The following is a 21,793-nucleotide window of genomic DNA, read 5'->3' as shown; positions in this document are numbered from 1 at the left end:
GTAAAGGTAAAGAAGTTGTTTTCAGCTATAATCGTTTTCGGTGACTCGTAGCTTCGTTTACATGTAAACAAAAGGCCCAAACGCATCGAAATATCACCGTTCTTGCGACGTATAAATGAGCCCAGAGTCTGATATTCTAATCAGACTTCAAATGACCTCTGAAGGGTGGGCAGTGGTGAGCGCCGTCACTTCATGGAAAGACGGTGTCTGGTTTGAACCTGAATCTTTCCGTTGGGATACAAATCAAACTGATACGAAATGCAAAAATAAAAATGAAGAAAGACGCCCTCCATTAACCAAATCCTGAAAACACAGTTGAGATGATTCACAACTATTTCTGATTCTCATCTCGCTCCAAAATTTCCCACAGGCACATTGCATCGCTTTTCATTGTGTGTGCATGTAAACTCTGTCTTTGGCTTTGATCGAGGCTCAAACATCGTAAACACAAACGAAACCTTCCCACAGAAGCACAGGCACACGGCCCGCTGAGCCCTGTGACAACCTCCCGCCGCGCAAACAAAGCTAAGAAGCACCTGTCGGACTGGTAGTTTCGGCTGGAGGAGTGGGATGGGTAGGTGGAGTGGAGGAGCCAGGGAGGGAGGGAGGGATGGAGGGAGGGAGGTGCAGGAGGAGAGAACGACGGCCTTTAAAAGGCAGATTTGGACAGGTTCCACATCTCAGTTTAGAGAAAGTCTGGCACACGTTGAGTTTGGACTATGGCTTCCACCACCTCAGGGGACGTTCTGCCTTCGGGCGGGAGGATCTTCGTCTCTATTCCCGACATCTTCTTCATCCCTGAATTTGTGAGTTTTATCAATACTTCATTGACACTTTTTGGAGGAACTTTCAACCCCCCCCCCCCCTTTTTTTTTCTTGTCCTTCCATCTTTACTTTGCTGACCCAGAATCTCTTAATCCCCCTTTTATCCGCCTGTCTCCTTCTCACACATTATTCAGTATCCTCTCTTTTAAACTCGGCATCATTGAGCCAATGATCTTGTTTCCTTTGTTCGCTATCTGCCTCCTCATCAACACTCCACTCGGGCGATTCTCCGTCCAGATAATCTGTTCCGTCGTCTCAACAGCCAACCGAGTGTGGAGATTTGCACTGTTTTTAATTCTTGTGGAAGCACTTTGTGTTGCTTTAATGTATAAAAAGTGCTATAGAAATAAAGATTGATGATGATGATTTGAGGGGCTGATAGGCCGAGGCACCACCAACTCAAACATCACATCTCCACTCCTCATTGGCTTATCTTATCTTCTTTCAACTGCTGATCGTTGGCAGATATTTGCAAGATTTCCCATTCCAAAAACTTGGCAAACCAGTGGAGGTCATTGTGGAGGGACTTGTCTCTTGTAACCATGGCAACAAAAAAACAGTAAACCATTTCAGCAGCAAAGCACACACACGGAATCATTGCCGATTATATGTAACACAACCAGTTTACAAGGAAATTCTTGCAATCTTATCAAATCAAATGTAATCATATACAAATGATCCATGATGAATTCTTTAGGAAGCATTTTCCTTTTACATTTTTGTTAAGTTTTAATGTTTTTTTGTTTTTTTAAAGATTTATCAGGGCTTCTGTTGAGAACATTCTGGATTTTTAAACTCGATGTGAAGCAAATGTAATGAAAAAAAGGTAAAAGTGCAAAAGCAGAGGTGTTTCTTCACTGTGCACTCCATGCTTCAGATGACAGTGAAAGTCATTGACAAAGAAAGGCATTAATCAAAACGTACCACTTGGTGTCAGACATCTGTGAGAAGTGAGAGCTGGGAGTCATTGGCTTGAATTTCACTCTCATTGCATCAAGAGTTTCCAGTATAAATGGACTTTTAGATTGATCTGACTGATTTGATGCACCCTGTTCTCATCCATACATTTATTTATACCCCGACTCAACAACACGGATAAAGCTTCACACTTCTCCTAAATGTGTTTTGCAAACATCGCAGACATTGAAGGGCACGGCTGAGACCCGTCCAGCAGGATTTGATGATGAAAGTAAATTTTTAACTCTCACGTAGAGCATTCAGTACACAGAAAGAGCAGCTATTTAATAAAGTCTTCATTAAACGTCACTGGTTTTTATTATCTCATTTTAAACATGGGCTTTATTAATAGAAATCTCTTGGGACCAGAAGCTGCAAATACCTAAATAAACTTGTTTTGAAAGATTAAATCAGTGGAGCTGGTGTTTCTCCATCTCAGTCATGCAGAAATCTAAACCAACCGTCCACTTACGGGCTTTAAACACTGGCTCACACCTTTTTTTTATAATAAAATCTGCTGCTGTGGAAGGGGGCATTTACTAAAATAAGGTACTTAACAGCAGTTTGATGCAGTTTCTCTACTTTAGCTGAGTCACGCAGGGACGTGTAAGAGGGAGAAACCATTTACCCGCAGTGAAGTGATCAGGAGCAGCTGACGCTAACAGTTCCCTTGTCATGAAGCTGCACAAGTTGGCACTTTTAAGAGTGATCAAGTTACATGCTTAAAGGTTGAAAGCCAAAACGGAATGAAATGGAATTCACGGTCATTGGAAATACCGTACATTAAATCATGCAAATAACGCAAATGGTGTCCCAAAACCAGGAAACAGGTTGAATCCTTGTCTCTGTTAATATTGATAGTTACAATGTGTCAATGTGCACACATGCAAACATGTATTTGCATGTGTTTTTTTTTTTGTACCTTGACAACAAAACTGAGGGCTACTTTATCAGTCCAACGTTGAGTAAAGATACTTGAATTGGTGCTTTTCCCTTAATCAACGTAAGAAAAAGAATGACGTATATAATTAATTCAATCAAAAGTCAAATAAAATGTTCCTTAGAAGGAAAATCAAAAGAGTTGAAAGTCAAAACTCAAAGATTCAGGTATTAAAAAACAAAACAAAAATACAATCTATTGTCGTGACATTCAATCATTCGTCTGTGTTTAACTGGAAAAGACTCGAGTGTCTCTGAGGAGCAGACACTTTAATGTGAAACATCAACTCAGCACAGATCATACCAGTCATAGTTTCACCCTGAGTTGTGGCTAATGCTAGCTGCTCAGGCTAATTAATTTTTCAATCCATCTTCTAAACCAGTTCATCAGGAGAGAGCCACATGATGTATGTAGTAAGTTGTGAGAATGTAAGTGATTTTCAGACCTCCCGTTGGAATACAATACAATAAAATACAATACAATGCAATTCAATACAATACAATACAATACAATACAATACAATACAATACAATACAATGGAATAGAAATACTTTATTGTTCTCAGCTTATAATTGTTTTTTTAATGATCAGCCATAACATTATGACATTATGACATTATCACTGATTGGTGAAATTTGCTAATAACACCAATCATTTCATCATCATAACAGAGGTTATACCAAAAATAATGACAATACTTGTTTTTGTTTTTGACATTTCACTGTGTCTTTCACCAGAAGGTTTCATTAAAGTTGTCCTTACGATGAGATTGTAATAATTTTCAGTACTAATTGTTTGGTTTTGTGAAACTATTGACGTTGTCATCTGGTATACTCTACTATACTCTGCATCACAACATAGAAAAACTTTCAAGGTTAGATTGAAAGGTTATTATGGCTCCCTGAACTAAAATGTGTTTGACATCCCGGTACTAGGCACATAAGACAGAATGTAAACACGTTTTCCTTAGAGGCGATGTGTTAGAAGCACAGCAAAATAATGTCAAACATATAAAAGTCTGAACCATTTACCAACAACTCTAAACTTGTTTTGGGTGTGTGTCTATAAAAAGTGGTCCAGACTGGATCAACAAGGCCAGCTGAGTTATTGTAGTTAATACTGCTGCAGTCAGAAATACTGGTTCTGATAGAAAGAAGTTCTGAATACATAATGCAGCATAGTTTGTTTGCAGCATCAATAATTACTCCATATTAAGACATAAGATAAGACTTTATTCATCCCACATGAGGAAATTCAGATATCACATCAGCTTCACATTGCACAAAAGAATAAAATAACATTAAAGAATGGAGAAAGTTAAAGGAGTCATATGATACAGATTTTCAACTCTTCCACATGGGTCTCATTGGTCCAGAAATGTTGTACTCACAGTTTATTGCCCCAAATCCAACTTTTCCTTGATTTTCATTCTTTTAAATATTGGATCATAGGAGCTGCATTCAGAATCTGCTGTGTCTGTGTGAGCTGGACTGGCTCCGCCCACACATGCCCATCTTGGGAAGAGGAGGAAGTACTTCCTCTCGTGGTGCCATGTGCCAGAGCAGAGCTGCCTCATTGTGGGAGGAGTCAAAGGGAGGAGTCTGCCTTGATTGTGATTTGCTAAACCCCGATGACACTATATGGGGTTTGATTTCTGATTGGCTGGTTGGAGCAACATATTTTTTAAAGCCTGAAATAAGCCAGGGAGCGAGAGGACACACTTTATTCACTTCTGGGGTGTCGTTCCAGGTATGGGGACAATTAGTAAACCAATAGAATATAGGAAAACCAATAGAAAGTGAATTTTGCATAAATTGACATAATCACTTTCATTGATATGCCAGGTTATATTTGTTCTGTTATTCACGTGATATGTAGATTCATATCATAGGTTTTCCTGTTCTTTGGACCTGAAAGAAATTGTTGAGCCGGGGGGCTTAATTTGACACTGTTAAACTGATTGCATAACTAAAGGTTTCAAATAGTAACTCAGAATACTATTCAATAGATAGATAGACGGACGGACGGGCGGACGGACGGATAGATAGATAGATAGATAGATAGATAGATAGATCATCATTCACGCTGCCTCCCTTGAATAAATAGGGATCACCAGATCTACATTCTTAACACTGAACTGATTATATGCTTGAGAAATATTTGCAGGTGCATTATTTGATTTCGGGCACGGCTCATTCTTATACTTTGGAACAAAAAAAAAAAGTTCATCGGAGCTGTGGTATGAATAAATAGTCCACACATTGAACTCACTCTGTTTGTACAACTGATTAAATACTGACTTAACCTCATTTTAAGAGATTCCACATTGTCCAACATCTCCTTCCACTTTGATTTTGATGAATTGTTTTGGTGAGAAATAAACTCCTACAACAAATATGAGTAATCAGAGTATAAGACATAAAAAAAAATATTTTTTTTAAATCCTGTAATATTCACCTCTTTTTTTCATTGGAGAAGCAGAGGAGTTTACTTGGGAGCTTTCCTCACTAAAAGCTGCCAGTTTAAGGTGTTTCCTGATACCACACCTGAAACCTGAAGCTTGCTGCTGATTGGCTGCCGGGCACACCCAGTGAGGGTCTCACTGAAGCCTTCAACAGAAGGGGCACAAATAAGCAGAAATTCCAGTTTGTCACAATGAAAAAAGCATGAGCCGATAGATATCCTGCTAACACCGGCTGTGACCCGTTGAAGCGTCAAATTGAATTTCGCCTGGAGAAAAAAATGGTTTAATACAACACGAAAAAAAAAAAAAAAAAAAAAAAGAAAGCTCCAAGATTTAGAAATGTTCCGTGTGTTTCTTATCATAGAAATACCAGTTCATATTTTATCTGAATACTGAAAAGATTGTCATGTTTACCAAGGGTGTGTGTTTGTGTGTGTGTGAGAGAGAGAGAGCGAGAGAGAGAGACACAGAGAGAGCGAGAGCTCAGGAGACGCTTTAGATTCATCCTTCATACTTTTGTTTTAATCCACTTCTTTCCAACTACTTGTATTCGTATCACCTGTTTTCTTTTCTTGTTTAAAAAAAAAAAATCTTCAGTTTTAGTATTTAACATCTGTTTTCCCTCCGATGATATTTGATCCTCTGCTCTTCCACTCCGTTTTGATAATCATAGAATAACAAAATATACTGTTATGCTCCGTTTCCACGACAACGAGGCTTGGAGCCACAGAAGGTGGAACTTTTGAAAACGCACAGACTCTGTCTCCATGGAAACGGGGTAAAATGGAACTTCTCTGACATGCTGTGGTAAATAGTTCTTCTACACGTGTGCAAAAAGATGGACAATAAAAACAATGTTTCCCTCCAGAGTGTCGTGTCTCCAAGTCCTTATTCTTCTGGGACCCACATTAACAATCTGTGTCCTCGACATTGTCAATGTTTATAGCGTATTGTTCTCTGTGAACATGTAGCATGTGAGGCTTCATTACAAAAACAACTCACAGCGCCAACTTGTGGTCTGGCATGCTAACTGCATCGTCTTCAGCGTTCCTGCTATTCCCTGTAAAACAACACTGTTTTCAAACGTTTGCCATGTAAAGCTGTACCTCTCTGAAACGAAAATGCAAAAGCAATGCTTTTTCACAAGAAATGTCATCTTGTAAACGGGACCCAAAAGACAACTTCGCCTTGTGCTCATCATCAATTTCAAGTATTCTTGTTAGTTTCACTTTCACTGTGTCAGACTGTCTGTGAAGCACTGTAAACTATATCATCTCAGAAGAAAAGTTTAATCTAAATAGTGTTTGATGGACTGATCGCTTCAGAAAGGGAAATAAAAGATATGCAGTTGGTAGACTCAAACTTGCATGTACATTTTAGGATTTTTTAAATGTTTTTATTTCTGCTTCATTAACATTGTTTATCATAAAATTTGAATTTTCACTAAAACTTGTGTTAAATAGTTCGATAGTTGGAATGGATCATCCAGGTTTCCGCAGCAAAAATCAAGATCTGTAACTTGATCCACAATCGAGATCCGTCGCTCAAATCGATGCCTCTTTTTGTCCCGCAGGTGTTTGGAGGTTTGGTTTGGATCCTGGTGGCCTCCACCCGAGTCCTACCAGACAACCCTCTGGGCTGGGTGATGTTCGTCTCCGTCTTCTGCTTCGTCTTCACCACACTCTGGTTCTTCATCTTCCTCTGTGGAGCCAATCAGAGCAGCGTCTGGCCGCTTCTGGTCGGTTCCATCGACTCGAATGATTAACGTGCTGAAGGAGGAGCTCAAAACGATTAACACAGCGGTTTTACAAGTGTTTGTATGCCACAGTCAATAATCCGGGCTGGCATTTTCAAGGGAAAGGACTTCAAAAATGAATAATCTCCGAATAAATGATTGCAAATTCACATATTATTTGAACGCACCTCAAGTCAAAATCTTGAAAGTCTGTTTACACGGCAACTCTTTGATAACGGCTCCCAGGGTGGAATTTTTAGACACTGCTTTCGACTCCGTCTCCATAGAAGCAGAGGAAAATACAACTTTTTGAAAGTGCATCAACTCTATCTCCATGGATACAAGGAAAATTTAATCTTTTGAAAACATTTTGGAGACGGAGGAAAACACAAATCTTTTCAGAACGCTCTGTTTCGGTTTCCATAGAAATGGGTGAAAATGCAACTTTTTGAAAATGTAACATTTTGAAAATGCATTGACTCCTGCTACAGTGTTACTAGTTGTGCGTTGTTTTTTTTTTCTCTGCACACGTGTGTGGAGTTTCATTACAAAAACAAACAACAACACCCCTGAATGGCCCAGTAACTACACCCTTTTTTATGTGGCATCTGCCGTTTCTGTGTAAACGGACGTCATTTTCAAAACGCTGCCCCGTAAACACAAAACCTTTATAAAAGAAAATACACAAAAAAAGCATTTTTTTTACTTGAAAAGTTGTGGTGTGAACAGGACATAGTCTTTCCAGTGGTCTTCTTCACTAACTGATGCCTCCCTGTCTCCTTCAGGACACGGTGTATCACTTCCTGGCGGTTGTTTTCTACCTCAGTGCAGCCGTGGATCTGGCGTTCGTCACCATCGGTAATTCTGCTCTTCCTTTGATAACAACTGACGGGCTCAAAATTTACCGACTGGACATTGCTGCAGTGGTAAGCATTGAAATACAGAGAAACCTTGAAGGTATCCTGTTGGCATATTTTTGAAATAGTTTTGAAATGTTCCATGTTTTTTGTTGTATTTGGACTTTTATTTTGCAGTGTGACAGTAATCCATCTGCCTCTCTGCTTGCAGGTCATGGCCTATGTGGCCACTCTTCTGTACTTCCTGCATGCCATTTTCTCTGCCATTCGATGGAAAAGGTCTTAAAAGAGACACTGAGATGCCATCAAATCTGAAACAAAAACCAGACGACCTGAAATACATTTATTCACCTTTTTATATATATTAATGCCAATAGAAGTAACTCACTCTTCCAAATTGAAGCCTAAATTAAAAATGGAAAAAAAAAAAGAATTTGAAAAAGCACATTAATGGGAAAAAAAACTGCAGTTTGGTCCAAATGTGTAGTAAACATGATTAAATTAACCCTTTTTTGTTCAAAATAAATGCATTCTGATGAAGATGGTTGAGAGCAAATGGCTAAATTAACTGTTCTAATCAATGTTTCACCAAAAAAAGGTTTAAATCTCTCAAATGATCTGTCTTTACATCTATACTTCCATCACGTGGCCGTGTGGTGTTTGCATGTTTACCCTGTGCAGCGGTTTTATTTAAAATTTCTCTTTTCTTTCAACCAGCACAGTGACTCAAACTACATTTTGATGTAAATGTGAACCACACTCAGCCAAGTTGGGTTTGGTCAAGATATTTACACATTAATGTTCATTACTGGGAGAGATGGACTCAAAGCTGAGGTTTCTGTATAATATGACAAATTTGAGATGAAATTGTGTGAAACTTCATTTTAAATTCCGTCCATTTCGTTCTGAGTTTGAGATCAAAGTTGGTATCTGACAGAGAAAATATTAAATCACTCTAACAAGATGATGTGCAAATAAATGTTTACCTTGATGGTTGAAGCTGAATATTTTCTTTTGCAGAATTTTAATTTTTGGGTAACTCTTGAAAGAATTTGTCATAAAGTTGTTGTTTTTTTTTCATAATATTTGTCCTCCATGTTCCTTGAATTTTTAATACACAATTAATTCAATAATTTCCTTTCCCAAACAGATTCAACAAAAAAATATTGTCTTTTTTTTAATTTTTTTTTTAAGTTTTTAGTTATGGATGAACTTTATAATGTAAATACTGAGGTGATTTCACTTTACAGGCAAATTTTTGAATCTATGATGTGAAATAAACCAACTGGAGATTCAAACACGTCTTCTCTTTTTGTGATGATGAGGAAACTATGATTCTATTTGTGACAACAGGGTAAACTTTAATTTGACAAAAAATTTCAGCTTCGGTTGAACAACTTTAACAATCTTTATTATTCACATTAACTTGGAGTACATGTGGGTTTTACTTGTTTTAGCTCATAATTTCCTCTTTCCTGAGGAAATATGATGCTGTGTAAATTTGTACCGTCAGAAAAATAATCCCAGTTCGAGATACAGAACTTTCTTTATTATCAACACTTTATCAAACTACACAGTGACAACATACAGACCAACACATGGATATGTGGGCTCATAAAAATTAAGTTTGACATTCACTGTGTATTTTGCCTCACTACATTTGGGATTACTTTTTTTATGCTGGCAAATTATTATCTTGACTCAGTTAGAGTCTGGAATATTTCATATGCTACTGGAGTTTCTTTGAAACTTGGAAATTCGAGACATTTTCATGTAAAAAAAAAAAAAAAAAATCACAGAAATCCCTCTGAACTTTCAGGTGGGAATGTGACACGCTATCGTTTTCGGCGTTTCTTCTGTTTCCACACAAACGGACATTGTTTTCAAGCTGCTGCTGCGTAAACGCAAAACTTTTCTTTAAATGAAATCGCAGTTATATGTGTCCTAAAACACATCCAACACCTGCGAAGTTTGTACTCAAGTGATACTATTATATAGTAAGAACTGCTGTTAAAGAAAAATAACTTGGGTTACATTTTTATTCGCACTCAATGGCCTCATTGATAGCAAGCAGCTGATAACGTTTTCCTTAAACGGAGGCAAACAATGAGAAAACAAACTAAATTCTTTGAGGAACATTGGTTTTATAAGAGTGGAAACGCATCACAGGAATGTGTTTAAACACGAAAGGCGTTGGCCGCGATTGAAACGTTGAATTGTAGATGCACTAAAGTTTTTTAATGAATAATTTCCTCTCCTGGGTGGAGATGTAATGATTTTCATGGCTCTCTCTATTGTGAACAGAAACTCCTGCCCGGGTTCCTGTGTGCAATACAAACAGAGGCTGCAGGCGCTCTGCACACACAAAGCCGGGCCCTTAAAGTTAGTGTAACCTGAAAACTCATCCAGCCGTTTCTTTACTCAACAGCGACAATGAGAATATCTCCCGCTGCAGCAGCCTGGAGGCCACAGGATTCCTCTCACGGTGGTGTTTTCATGCGCCGTGTCACAGGTCAGCAGCTCACATTAAAGGCCCGGCCTGCGGCCCTGCGCTGCATGGAGGGCGTGTCCCGGGTTTTGCACCGGCGCTCCGGAGCCGCGGTGGGAAGGGATCTCTGACGGCCACAATAGCAGAACGGGTTTGTCCACCGACTTGGTCCTCCTATAAGGGTCAGCCGCACCTGCGGCGCCTCCGTTAGTCCTGAGAAGAAGGGCGAGGAGAGACGGCGAGGCAGAGATGGCTGCAAGCACTGCACAGCCGATGGGGAGCCTGCCCAGCGGGCTGGGGATCTGCACCACCGCCCCGGATATATTTTACCTGCCTGAGCTGGTGAGATAGAAAACTCTGACATTGGTGTCTTTTATTTAGTTTGGGATGCTTCTGCTCAGTTGTAAATGGAATTTTTGAATACAACCATCAATATTATCAACTTGTCTTCCCAACAATACTTTATTTTTGTTTAGTTTTTCTTAGCTTTCTTTAGCGTCAGATATGTACGGATCTCCTCAGAAGTGCAATAACCCATCATTCCCCCCCCCCCACAGGCACAGTATTAACAATGCAACTGATTGAAAATCATTTTAAGCACATTTGAATGAGATATCTATGGAAGAATTCCTCCAACCGAGAGTATTACTTCATTTCCAGGTGAAAAATATGAAATAACACTAATGTTCGTCAAAATTACACTGGTACAATTAGTCCTTTGTATTAAATTAGAAGCTATAATTCTCATACATTCCAAGGGTTGATGTGCTCGGTCACAATTCAGATCTCTCATTGTAAAGGATCAAGTTTTTGTAACATTCACAACAATCAAATCGGCCTAAAGTCTGAGACGCACATTGTAGAATAGTCTAAATGAAATAATACAAGAGCGGAACACACCTGGTATGATTAATAAACAGTCATTTTTGGTAAATAAAAGGAGACAATGAAGCACATTTTTCAGGAGGGAGGAGGACCCACGTCTTCCCACTGCTCACGTTTCACTCATATTGTGTCTGTTCTGCTCCTCTCAGGCAGAATGCGGTCAACTCTTCTTCTCCTGACAAAAGATAGAAAGTCTGCGCACAACAGATGATGGAGATGATTTTATCTTTTGTATCATGTTTACTTTAGATCCTAGTCTCGTCGGGTTATATTGAGTCAGCCGTCGTTCAACATGAATTGATTGTTTTTACCATTTTAAAGAGGTTTTAAAGCGCAGCACCAGAGTCAGTACATAGCTTCAGAACACAGTTGTCTCTTTCAGTCTTTTATAGTCCACTTGTAGAGTTGAGCAATTTCAGGTGTAGCCTTCCTTCTGATACACCTCAAATTTGTGTTTGACAATCGACTTAATCTGCTACTCACTACAACTTCCGCATACTATTGTGCAAAATATCATCGATTTATATGGCGGCAGGATTTCTTAAAACTGAAAAATACCAGTTTGTACAAATCGTTAGCTCATGAGTGCAGCGTATTCTTGTGTTTTTCGTGCAGAAAATCAATGGCGTACAACTGAATTTAGCTCCAAATTGAACCAACAGAATGACATTTCTGTTGTTATTCAAACTTTGATTGATTGGCTCTAATCAGGAACACCACTGTGATGCTATAAATCCAAGTTGTAGGTTTCCCTGGCTTACTTTGTTGCATTTCCACAATACTGACGACAAGTAATTAAACATATAATGAGAGGAAGGAACAAGGGATATATATATATATATACTTTTAAATAAAGTCTTATTCATCCCTTATAGTCTGTCAGCTGAATCCAGCAAAACCTTTCAGGGAATCTTCAGTAGATTCTGCATAGTGAGTTGTAATTATTTATTCTAATTACCTTGTGCAAATTAAGAGATTTCCCCTTTATTTTCACATTTAAACAAACCCATCCTTTAAAACCACGTTTGCATGCAATTTAACAGTTTTCTAAATGACCAGACAGACACAGTTTGAGGTGGTTAGTGCTTATTGCAATAATGAAACACATTAAAAAGTCTTTGGTTCAGTTCAGAGCAGTGAGCTTATTACAACATCCTGAAAATGAACAAATTGAGGATTTAAATTGTTTTTAAACTCTTTCTATATGTTAAGTACATCTGTAAGATTTGTTTTTAGTACTTTTTCCGCAGTGTATCCAAGACAAAACTGTAATTTCGTGCCTATTGTTGTCCTTTTTTTATAGTTGTTCAAAAATGTTGAACCTCTGAGTGATGTCTAATAATTGCACTTGTTTAAGCTTCCTGTCAGATTTTGTTTCTAAATTACAAAAAAGAGGAATCGTGTTAAAAAACCCAATATATATATATATATATATATATATATATATATATATATTTAAACTCCTTACTCGGCATAAGTGTGACCTGAAAATAGTGATGACTTGATATCGTTTGCAAAACGATTATATATTCAACTCACTAGAACATTAAAAAAAAAAAAAGGTTGTTAAAAGATACTTAAAACAGATACTATTGGCCGACATATAATTACAACATCAAATGTATTTCCAAGTGGAGCAGAATTGACCATTATTGCATATTTCACAATTTTTTATTGAAACATTGTGTAAATAGACTTCAGCAGCCCATATGAAGATATCCTATACAATTTCTAATGTTCCTGTCCTTTAATGTTATATGTAATTTACAAAAACAAGCTCTTAATGTGATGAGGTTTATTCTGAGTAAAGTGCTCATATTCAAGCAGTTCTTCTACATTTTCACATATTTTCAAGATGAATGCATCAGTTTTTTTGTTTTTATTTAATTGCAAATTGAACAGATATTCATGCTTTTTACCCAAAAGTCCTAAGAAAGATGATTTTACAGAAGCTTTACTAGTTATCACCCCTTTGCCAGGATTATTTGTGCATGACTCTGTAAGACGCAGTGTAACATGGAGGAGAGGGGAAGTCACGGATGTGCTTGACACTCCGCTAATCTTACAAACCAAACACCACCCTCATAGAAAACAAACTGTCCTATTTGTTTGGTCAACATTTACAGTGATGTGGCATTTATTTCTTGGCTGGTTTCAAATTTGCCGACTGCGTCTTCACTCTTTTTCCAGTCACGTTCGCCTTCACTTCACTTAATAAGATAAAGCTTTTAGTGTTCATGATGTGTTTTTTTCCCTTTTTGTATCTAAGACAAACATTTCAAAGGAAACAATTTAGTGACAATTTTCAATTGGGATGACTCCATTTTTAATGCATGCAAATCGTACAAATGTTGCAAATACTGCAGTATGAATTCCAGGGATATTTGGGCAAAGCTTCAGCTGGAGTTTGCTTACATGCTTGAGATTGGATGGATGGATGGAGCCTCACCTCATCCACGGTTGCAAACTGCACCCAGACTATTACAAAAGGAATTAGCCGTCCATGTTACCCAGTTGCTTCCCTTAGTACGAATGGCATGTTCAGGTTTCACATTGAACTTGCTGGAAGATGTTTCCAGAAGCACATGCAAGTGCAAGGTACTTATGAGTTGGTACACTGCAGAGCAACGCTGAGGTTGTGGGTTCCACCCTCACCTGGAGCGTTTTCTAGATTGTGTTTAAATAAAGGTTGTAAATGATGGAAGCTTGCAGGTGGAGATACGATATCAAAAGTGACAAAAGCTATCAATTCTGAGCAGATTCAGCCAGAAGACAAAGTCAAAGTCAAAGTCAGCTTTATTGTCAAGTGTGCTGATATGCATGACATACAGCACAGATGAAATTTCAATCCTCTCAGACCCACAGTGCAAAGGCATGTAATAATATATTAAGAAAAACAATATAAAGATTTAAAAATCTATACACCCTATAAACATATAAACAGTAAAGTGGCATGTACACAATGTCTCTTTTGAGGTAGAGAATGTTCATTTTTGAGTGGGGAGGGTGGGCATAATGTCAGATGACGGAGGGGAGGGGGGGTGTAAGGGTGGCTGTGGCAGGGGGCAGAGGCAGAGGGGGGGGGGGGGGGGGGGTGGGGGGAGGGCAGAGCAGGGAGGGAGTTGAGTCTCCTGACTGCCTGGTGGCAGAAACTGTCTTTGAGCTGCTGGTTTTGGCTCGGAGACTCTGAAGTCTCCTCCCCGACGGCAGCAGGCTGAAGAGGCTGTGGGAGGGGTGGGTGGGGTCACCTGCCATCCTGATGGCTCTGCGGGTGAGGCGGGTGTTGTATATGTCCTGCGGGGGGGGGGGGGGGGGGGGGGGGGAGAGAGACACCAATGATCCTCTCGGCTGCCCTCACGATGCGCTGCAGAGTCTTGTGGCGTCTTGTCGCCAAACACTTCCAGGGTGTCATTCAACTACCAACTCACAAGTCATTCAACTACCAATCACTTCAGGGTACTTTTGAGAAAGATGGACAATTTGACACCTGTTAACCTGAAATGTTGCAGTGTTATGCAGTAGAATGCAGCTGGCGGAGATACAACCTAGTGGTCACAATCAGTGCAAGAAAAGCTCTTGGTGCAGGAGCTCCAGTGGTGCAATCGGTCAGCGCGGGTACTTATAAGACAGTAAGCTGCAGAGCAATGCCAAGGTTGTGAGTTCAAGCCTCACCTGGAGCATGTAACTCCTTTCTTACTCTTGACGGTCCCCGAGTTGTGCCAGCCTTAAGATAGCGCCTAACAATGGGTACGTCCGGAATGTCCTTCCTTTCTCCTTATCTATTGACTTTCACTTCACCCTGGAAGTGTTTGGTGTAGCGGCCATGATAAGTACTGTCCGAATTCTCAAGAAGCAAAGAAAAGGAGGCTCGTTGCTTCCTTTAGAGCCTCCTTTAGCTTAGGATTGCACTGATGCGCACTTTCGCAAAGGAGGCGAGCTCATGCTGCCCCACAATTCCTTGCGGAGACAACATTTAAAGGGATCCGCTGATCCCAGCGTTTATGGAAAAAGATGATGGCGGCAAAAGGACGCAGATCATGTAAGTTACCAAAGCAATAATCTGCATTGAACAACTTTAAATAATCTAAAACCCAAATGTGCTTTTTATAGTTCATTTTCAGAAACTTGTAGTTCTTTCCCCACCACGGCAGACGTCACTAACTTGCGCCGCCGTCGCATTATTATGACGTCACTAAGTGAAAGTGCGGTTTGACTGCCACACTAATGTGATCGCCTGTCACTAACTCCGTCAAAGAAGCCTTCAAACTCCTGTCCTTAACCCCGTGACGTCACCCAGGGTGTTCAGTGAAAGTCGACAGGTTAGGAGAAAGGAGGGACATTCTGGACGTACCCAATGTGTTTGGAAGAAATGTCATGCAGTCCGACTGAACCGATACACCTCAGAATCTCACAGTTAAATCTTCGATTTAAGCTGTAGGTTTTAAACAGAGTAGAAACAAGAAGCCGCATGTAGCCTCAATTACACGTCGCATTGTTTTTCTCTACCGCTTTAACCAAAGTGATCGCTTTGGTCAAAAACAGCTCATGCGTCTGAAGCAGGCTCCAGTGGCGCAATCGGTCAGCGCGCGGTACTTATAAGACAGTGTCCTGCAGAGCAATGCCGAGGTTGTGAGTTCGAGCCTCACCTGGAACATTCCTTTATAAAAACATTAACCCCAGAGTGAGGAGAAAAAAAGGATGATTTCAAGAAAACTTGAAAATGTGTGATGAATCAACATCATGAACCAGAAGTGAGGCGTGGTATTAGAGATAAGCCTGGTGGACCTTTGCTTTGCTGTAACGTTGACCATCTATGGAGCATTACTCAAAACAAAACTATAACTTGTCCTCTTAGAACCTGCAGACACTGACCGTTTCTAATTTCCAGTAACGAGAAATGATGAAATCTTTCAGTGTGGAAATACTACAAACTTTCAGTTTAAAAAAACCCCCCCAAAAAACAAGGCTCATGAAGCTTGGTTCTCCAAGAAGCCCTACCACCAGATGTTTACAGCAAAGTGCTGGTGGTCAGAAGAAAGATGGCAAATGTGATGGATTCACCTAAAAACTCAGCCGGTCCAGATATGGTGGGTGAGGGTCCTTCTCAGGAAGATACGTTATTAGGAAACTCACCGTCGGGCTTAAACATCAAGCGTGTGATCGTCACACTGCAGAATAGAGAAAGAAGGAAAGTCAGACCAGATGAATTGGTTGAATTCACTGTAACTCACTTATGATCAACTCTGCTTTGAACAGTTGCATCAACACGAATAGCAGAACCTTCGTCAATCCACTTTAAGATTCACTGAGGTAACCCACTTCGAAAACTGCCACCGTGCAACAGTAAGCCGAGCGTTTTGTAGTAATCCTCCTTCGCCTCATTAAAGGAATGACAGCGAGAAACTCATGCCCCGTTTATAATCTAGTGAAAGGAAAAGCTGTCTAAGTGTTTCTTAGAATATCGCCACATTTAACCATAACTTGAATTTTTCCAGAGAGTTTGTTGTTTATTATCTTAGATTTGAAGATTTAGGCTTTGGCTTTTTGTGCATGTCAAAATAGATAGTTTGCACAAAGTGCATCATAAATCCTCATCAACTTTTAAACACAGTGTTTTTTTATATATTTTTTTTCAATGCAAAGATGCCTAAAATATTTCATGTTGTTGTAAATGACCTTTGAATGCATTTCAAGTTTAATGATTAACTGGCTATAATGTAGAATTCCATGGCACTAGCAGGCATAATAAGGCGTTTCAAGTGAAAACATGTACGTTTTCACTTGAAGCAGGGCCTGCAGCTTGATTTATTCAAACTGAAGAGGATTGTCATGGTGGAGGAAGGCAGACGCAAACTAGCCGTTAAAGCAAAACGTGCAAAAAACCCAAGCTTACAACAAGACGAAACACAAAAGTCACAAACATTGGAAAGGCTGGAACACAGAGAATACGTGAACACTGGATGACAAACTGTCCAACACACACAACAGAAGCTCATTATATACTGCAGCCACCAGGTGAGGACGATCACACACTCAGGCACAGGTGAAACACATCAGGGCAGGGAGCAGCAATCAGACACAGCGAGGGGAAGCTGACGACCAGAGACAGTATGGGAACTTCCCCCCCCAAAAAATAGGAAACAGACAAGGCAAGAACATTGACCATGTGGGTTTATGTTCTGGACCGTGCTGTGCTTCCTGTTTTTTTTCTGGTGTCTGCATTTGTTTTCTCAGTTTGGTCCCAGGAGAATATATAAGCTGGGAGCCGTGACACTTCGAAGAGCTGCCAGTGTCCGTCTCCTAAACACACATCCCGCTGGCTCACACCTGCTCTCCTCTGGAACCTGCAGGTGTTCGGCGGCTTGGTGTGGATCCTGGTGGCGTCGACCCACATCGACCCGCCCAACCCGCTGGGCTGGGTGATGTTCGTCTCCGTCTTCTGCTTCGTCATGACTTTCCTCTGGATGATCATCTTTGCTGCCGGGGGCCACAGGAACAGTCCTGGCTGGGCTGCAGCCGTAAGATAGGAAGAAAATACAAACCCCTGATGAATTTGAAACGACGTGGTTGTGAGTATCTAAACCATGTGTGTGTGTGTGTGTGTGTGTGTGTGTGTGTGTAGGACTTTGCTTACCACGGCCTGGCGACGATCTTCTTCCTCAGTGCAGGAGTGATTTTGGCGAACATCACCTTCATAAACAAAACTCAAGCTGAGTTTAGAATCTACCAGATTGACATTGCGGCGGTGGTGAGCATCAGCACGGTCGCCTTCTCCGCGTTTCTCTCGTCAGTTTCGGGATTCACGTTGTCGTTTGTGTTATTTCTCAGGTGTTCGCTTACCTGGCCACGCTCCTCTACTTCATCCACGCCATCCTCTCTGCCATCCGATGGAAACACTTCTGAAGAGAGTCGCAGATCTGCAACCACTGTGCATGCGTCTACAGGGTGTGTGTGTGTGTGTGTGTGTGTGTGTGTGTGTGTGTGTGTGTGTGTGTGTTAGAAATACCAACAAGCTAAATAATTTTACATTCCCACAATATTTTGTCACACAACATATCAGTTGATTGAAATCAAAGCTTCAAGTCACGATTGAATAATTCTTTGTGAAGGGAATTAAGGATTATTGAAGTAGCACCATGAATGTAAGAGTTATATTTTACAAACACTTGAAAAAACAATTGAAACAGTCCTCAATCTGGGAAAACGATTGTTGTTTTTTTTCTTAATTAAAATGTCAATCAAACACAATTTCTCTTTAATTTCTCAACTTATACATTATATATATTTCTATTAGCTGCTGATTGTTTTTCTGAGAATCCACAGATGTATTATTATTGTAAACTGAGGTTTAACGTAAAGTGAACACTGAATCATTATTTCGGATGTTTCCCACACTGAACATGTGAACATTTCTGAACATAATATCACATTAATCACTTTATAATTACAAGCAGTTGCTGCTCATTTCCATTGAAGTCACGTTAAGAGTTTCAAAGTTCTGTTTGTCATTGCTTTAATTACATGCATGTCAACAATATTTCCAACTTCTGCAGAACCTAGCAAACCTGATTCAAATATATGGATTAATTTCCTGAACCATTTGTGAGTCTGAAACAATAACAGGATATTCAATGACTTCAACTGAGGAACACTGAGTTACAATATTATGACGTGTTATTTTTAGGTTAGAGAGTATTTGTATAGTGTTGCTGGGTTTTTGCTTTTTTAATTCTCTTTAATAAAACAAGAAATCTATTGCTTGTTTGTGTCCTCTAATTTCCTAAAGGTGTTGTTTTGTGTAAATTCAGTCACATATAGAGCACACTGTACACATTCACCTTGAGAACAGAAAATATTAGTATTATCAGTAAACAACGCTGATTTCAACGCATTTGACGCTTGACAAAGGTCATTGATTTCGGTTAAATATTGTTGGGCCCAATACTGACAACACAAACAAATGTTCAAACAAGCACTGACATCAAACAAAGGTACACAAAAGTTAACAAGTGGAATGTAAAAAGGTATTGTGCTCCAGAACAATGGCAAGGTTGTTTGTACAAGCCCCACCTGGACCATTTCCTTACAAACCTTTCATCTTCGGCCCCACAGAGATACGGGACGAAAAGGACAAAGTGACAGTTTTGACCTCCAACAAGTAAAGTCAAAATGCGGTCGTGTCCACATCGCACTAAATGGCAGCGAGACACGGTGAAGTCTTCTGGGTAGCAAAGCCATAATTTGCACAGCTACATGAAAAACTGTGTTTAAATACAAATCATAAATTCACATTTCGTCCAATTGTACCAACCTGAAATCAGAAACATGTCAGAATCCGGATTGTGGGGGACTTGCCCTTTAGAAGGCAGGCCAACAACAACATGGAAATTAAACCGCAGATACTGTGAGTAAACAAAAGGGTGAAAAAGGATTGAACACCTCTGTGGAGTTCAATCAGTCAGAGAGCACATTTAATGTTTTATAAGGTAACTTGTTGCTCCAGGTGAGGATCGAACTCACAACCTCGGCATTGCTCTGCAGTATACTGTCTTATAAGTACCGCGCGCTAACCGATTGCGCCACTGGAGCTTTTCAAAGAATTAAAAAATCTTTTTTTAATCTGTTTTATCCCAGAGTGTGCCAATATTACACATGGGTCTCCACGTACAAGATATAGATTTGACCTTCGCCATGAAAGATGGATGAGAAGGTTATGTTTTCATCTGTGTATTTATTTACTGGTATGTATGTATGTATGTATGTATGTATGTATGTATGTATGTATGTATGTATGTATGTATGTATGTATGTATACATTTTACCAATGTTTCGCAAAAACTACTCACCAGCATTGCATGAACTCTTGAAGGAGGATTAGTCATCATCCAAGGACCAGTTGATTAGATTTTGGGACGTTAACGGCCAGCCGTTTCTGAATAAATCCCCAAAAGACTGCAAAAAAAACTTCTCATGCAAAGCGGATGAGAGGAGCTCAAAGGAGATCAGCATCTGTTGCCATGGAGACGCTTTCTGCTCAGTGCTTCACACAGTGATCTTGCTCCCTGACCGACCCAGCTCATCGATAACGGCTATCATGCTGGCTACGCGCTCCACCGAGTGCCTGTTCAGTATATTGTAAACGTATTCTCAGATTTCATTTGAATATCCGGTCGTACTCTTTGCGCATCCCTGAATCGAGCGCGAGACTTTGTACGAAGCGAGAAGTTCATCACAGATCCTCATCAGTCCAAATATTGGTCCAGCCATCACATGCTCAGAACTGAAACGTATACATGCCGGGGTCAGAGGTAACCAAACATGCCAGTGAGGTAATAGATAAGCCAGTAGAGCTTAAAAGTCAACAAGCTGCAGAACAATGCCGGGGCTGTTTGTACAAGCCTGACCTGCTGCTTTTCATTACAAACCATTAATCTTCAACCCCGCAGAGGAAACGGACGACCGGAGCGTTTTGACTTCCAGCAAGTCAAACATGTTGTTGTGTCTTGGGAGCAATAAGTGGGTTATGGTGTCAAGAACATTGTTCTTATGTCCCTTCGCGGCTTTTTAGAGCCCGAAATGTAACAACGAGCTGAATTGTTATTCAAAGAAAAAACAATGTAATAAAACCCAAAATGTAACAACCGGCCAATAATCTATCAAGACGCTGAGCCCAAAACCTAATTTTTAATATTACATCATGGGGCAGGCAAAATATTTTTCTCCTAAAATGATAATACTTTTATGACATCATAACGTGAGTCAATGATTCGTGGTTTGGACTTGAAGTTATCACACAAGAATAACACTGAAAGAATGAGTACTATGATTACTGTTGCCCAAGTCATCTGCAGTCATCGGTTCATATGTAATCTATTTCTCTGATCATCAGTACAAAATATGGGATTAAACACATGAAGCTCACATCTTTTTACATTATTGACCAGTTTTTTTAAATTTTAGGTTATAATGCTTTATATTTTGTAACGATTCTGGTTGTTTTGGCTCTAACGAGGCTCAAGGTCCAAATCTGACAGGTAACAAGTTCCTGCCCAGAAAAAAGAAGTCAATAAACATTTGCTGCCTATGAAGATCAAACGTCACCTTCTTTTCATGGAAACATGGAAACATGGAAACATGGAAACATAAAACATACATATTCCTCACTGCTTAGAGAAAGAGATGGACAATATGAAAGCCATCAACTAACACCAGGTTAAAAACTATAGTAGCAAGTAGTAAAAAGTAGCAACTTAATGCACAATTAACGCGGCTGAACGATCAGATCTCAGGTAGCCGCCATCTATTCACTGACTTTAGAGGAAGCTGGAGCCGCAGGAAACAATTCAACGTGGTCCTTTGAATTCAATCAGCCACAAGGTGACAGAAATCAATATCCATTTGAAAAACCACATGCAGAAAGAGGTCATGCACGGATATCCGCTCCAGTGGCGCAATCGGTCAGCGCGCGGTACTTATAAGACAGTACGCTGCAGAGCAATGCCGAGGTTGTGAGTTCGAGCCTCACCTGGAGCATTTGGTCACATTTCTTACTTATATAAATTAATAATACATGCAGCCCATAGAATTACTGACCGACACGACCGCATTATGGCAGTACTGATTGATGTTCCACCGTTCAGAT

General features: G+C 39.9%; 1 protein-coding gene across 1 annotated transcript; it reads left to right on the top strand.

The window, feature by feature from the left end:
- Window positions 1-689: 689 nt before the first annotated feature.
- LOC308138889 (myelin and lymphocyte protein-like) lies at window positions 690-18,054 on the top strand (the record flags this gene model as incomplete). The annotated part of the gene is made up of 5 exons (XM_080508179.1): window positions 690-806; window positions 6,760-6,924; window positions 17,502-17,669; window positions 17,774-17,899; window positions 17,980-18,054. The coding sequence occupies exons 1-5, from the start codon at window positions 720-722 to the stop codon at window positions 18,052-18,054; spliced, it is 621 nt and encodes a 206-aa protein (XP_080364305.1). The 5' UTR covers window positions 690-719.
- Between the last annotated feature and the right edge of the window lie 3,739 nt (window positions 18,055-21,793).

This window comes from Blennius ocellaris (assembly GCF_963422515.1).
Source record: "Blennius ocellaris genome assembly, chromosome: 13".
In the NCBI taxonomy this organism is placed as follows: domain Eukaryota; kingdom Metazoa; phylum Chordata; class Actinopteri; order Blenniiformes; family Blenniidae; genus Blennius; species Blennius ocellaris.
This window is presented reverse-complemented; position numbering and strand designations above follow the sequence as displayed.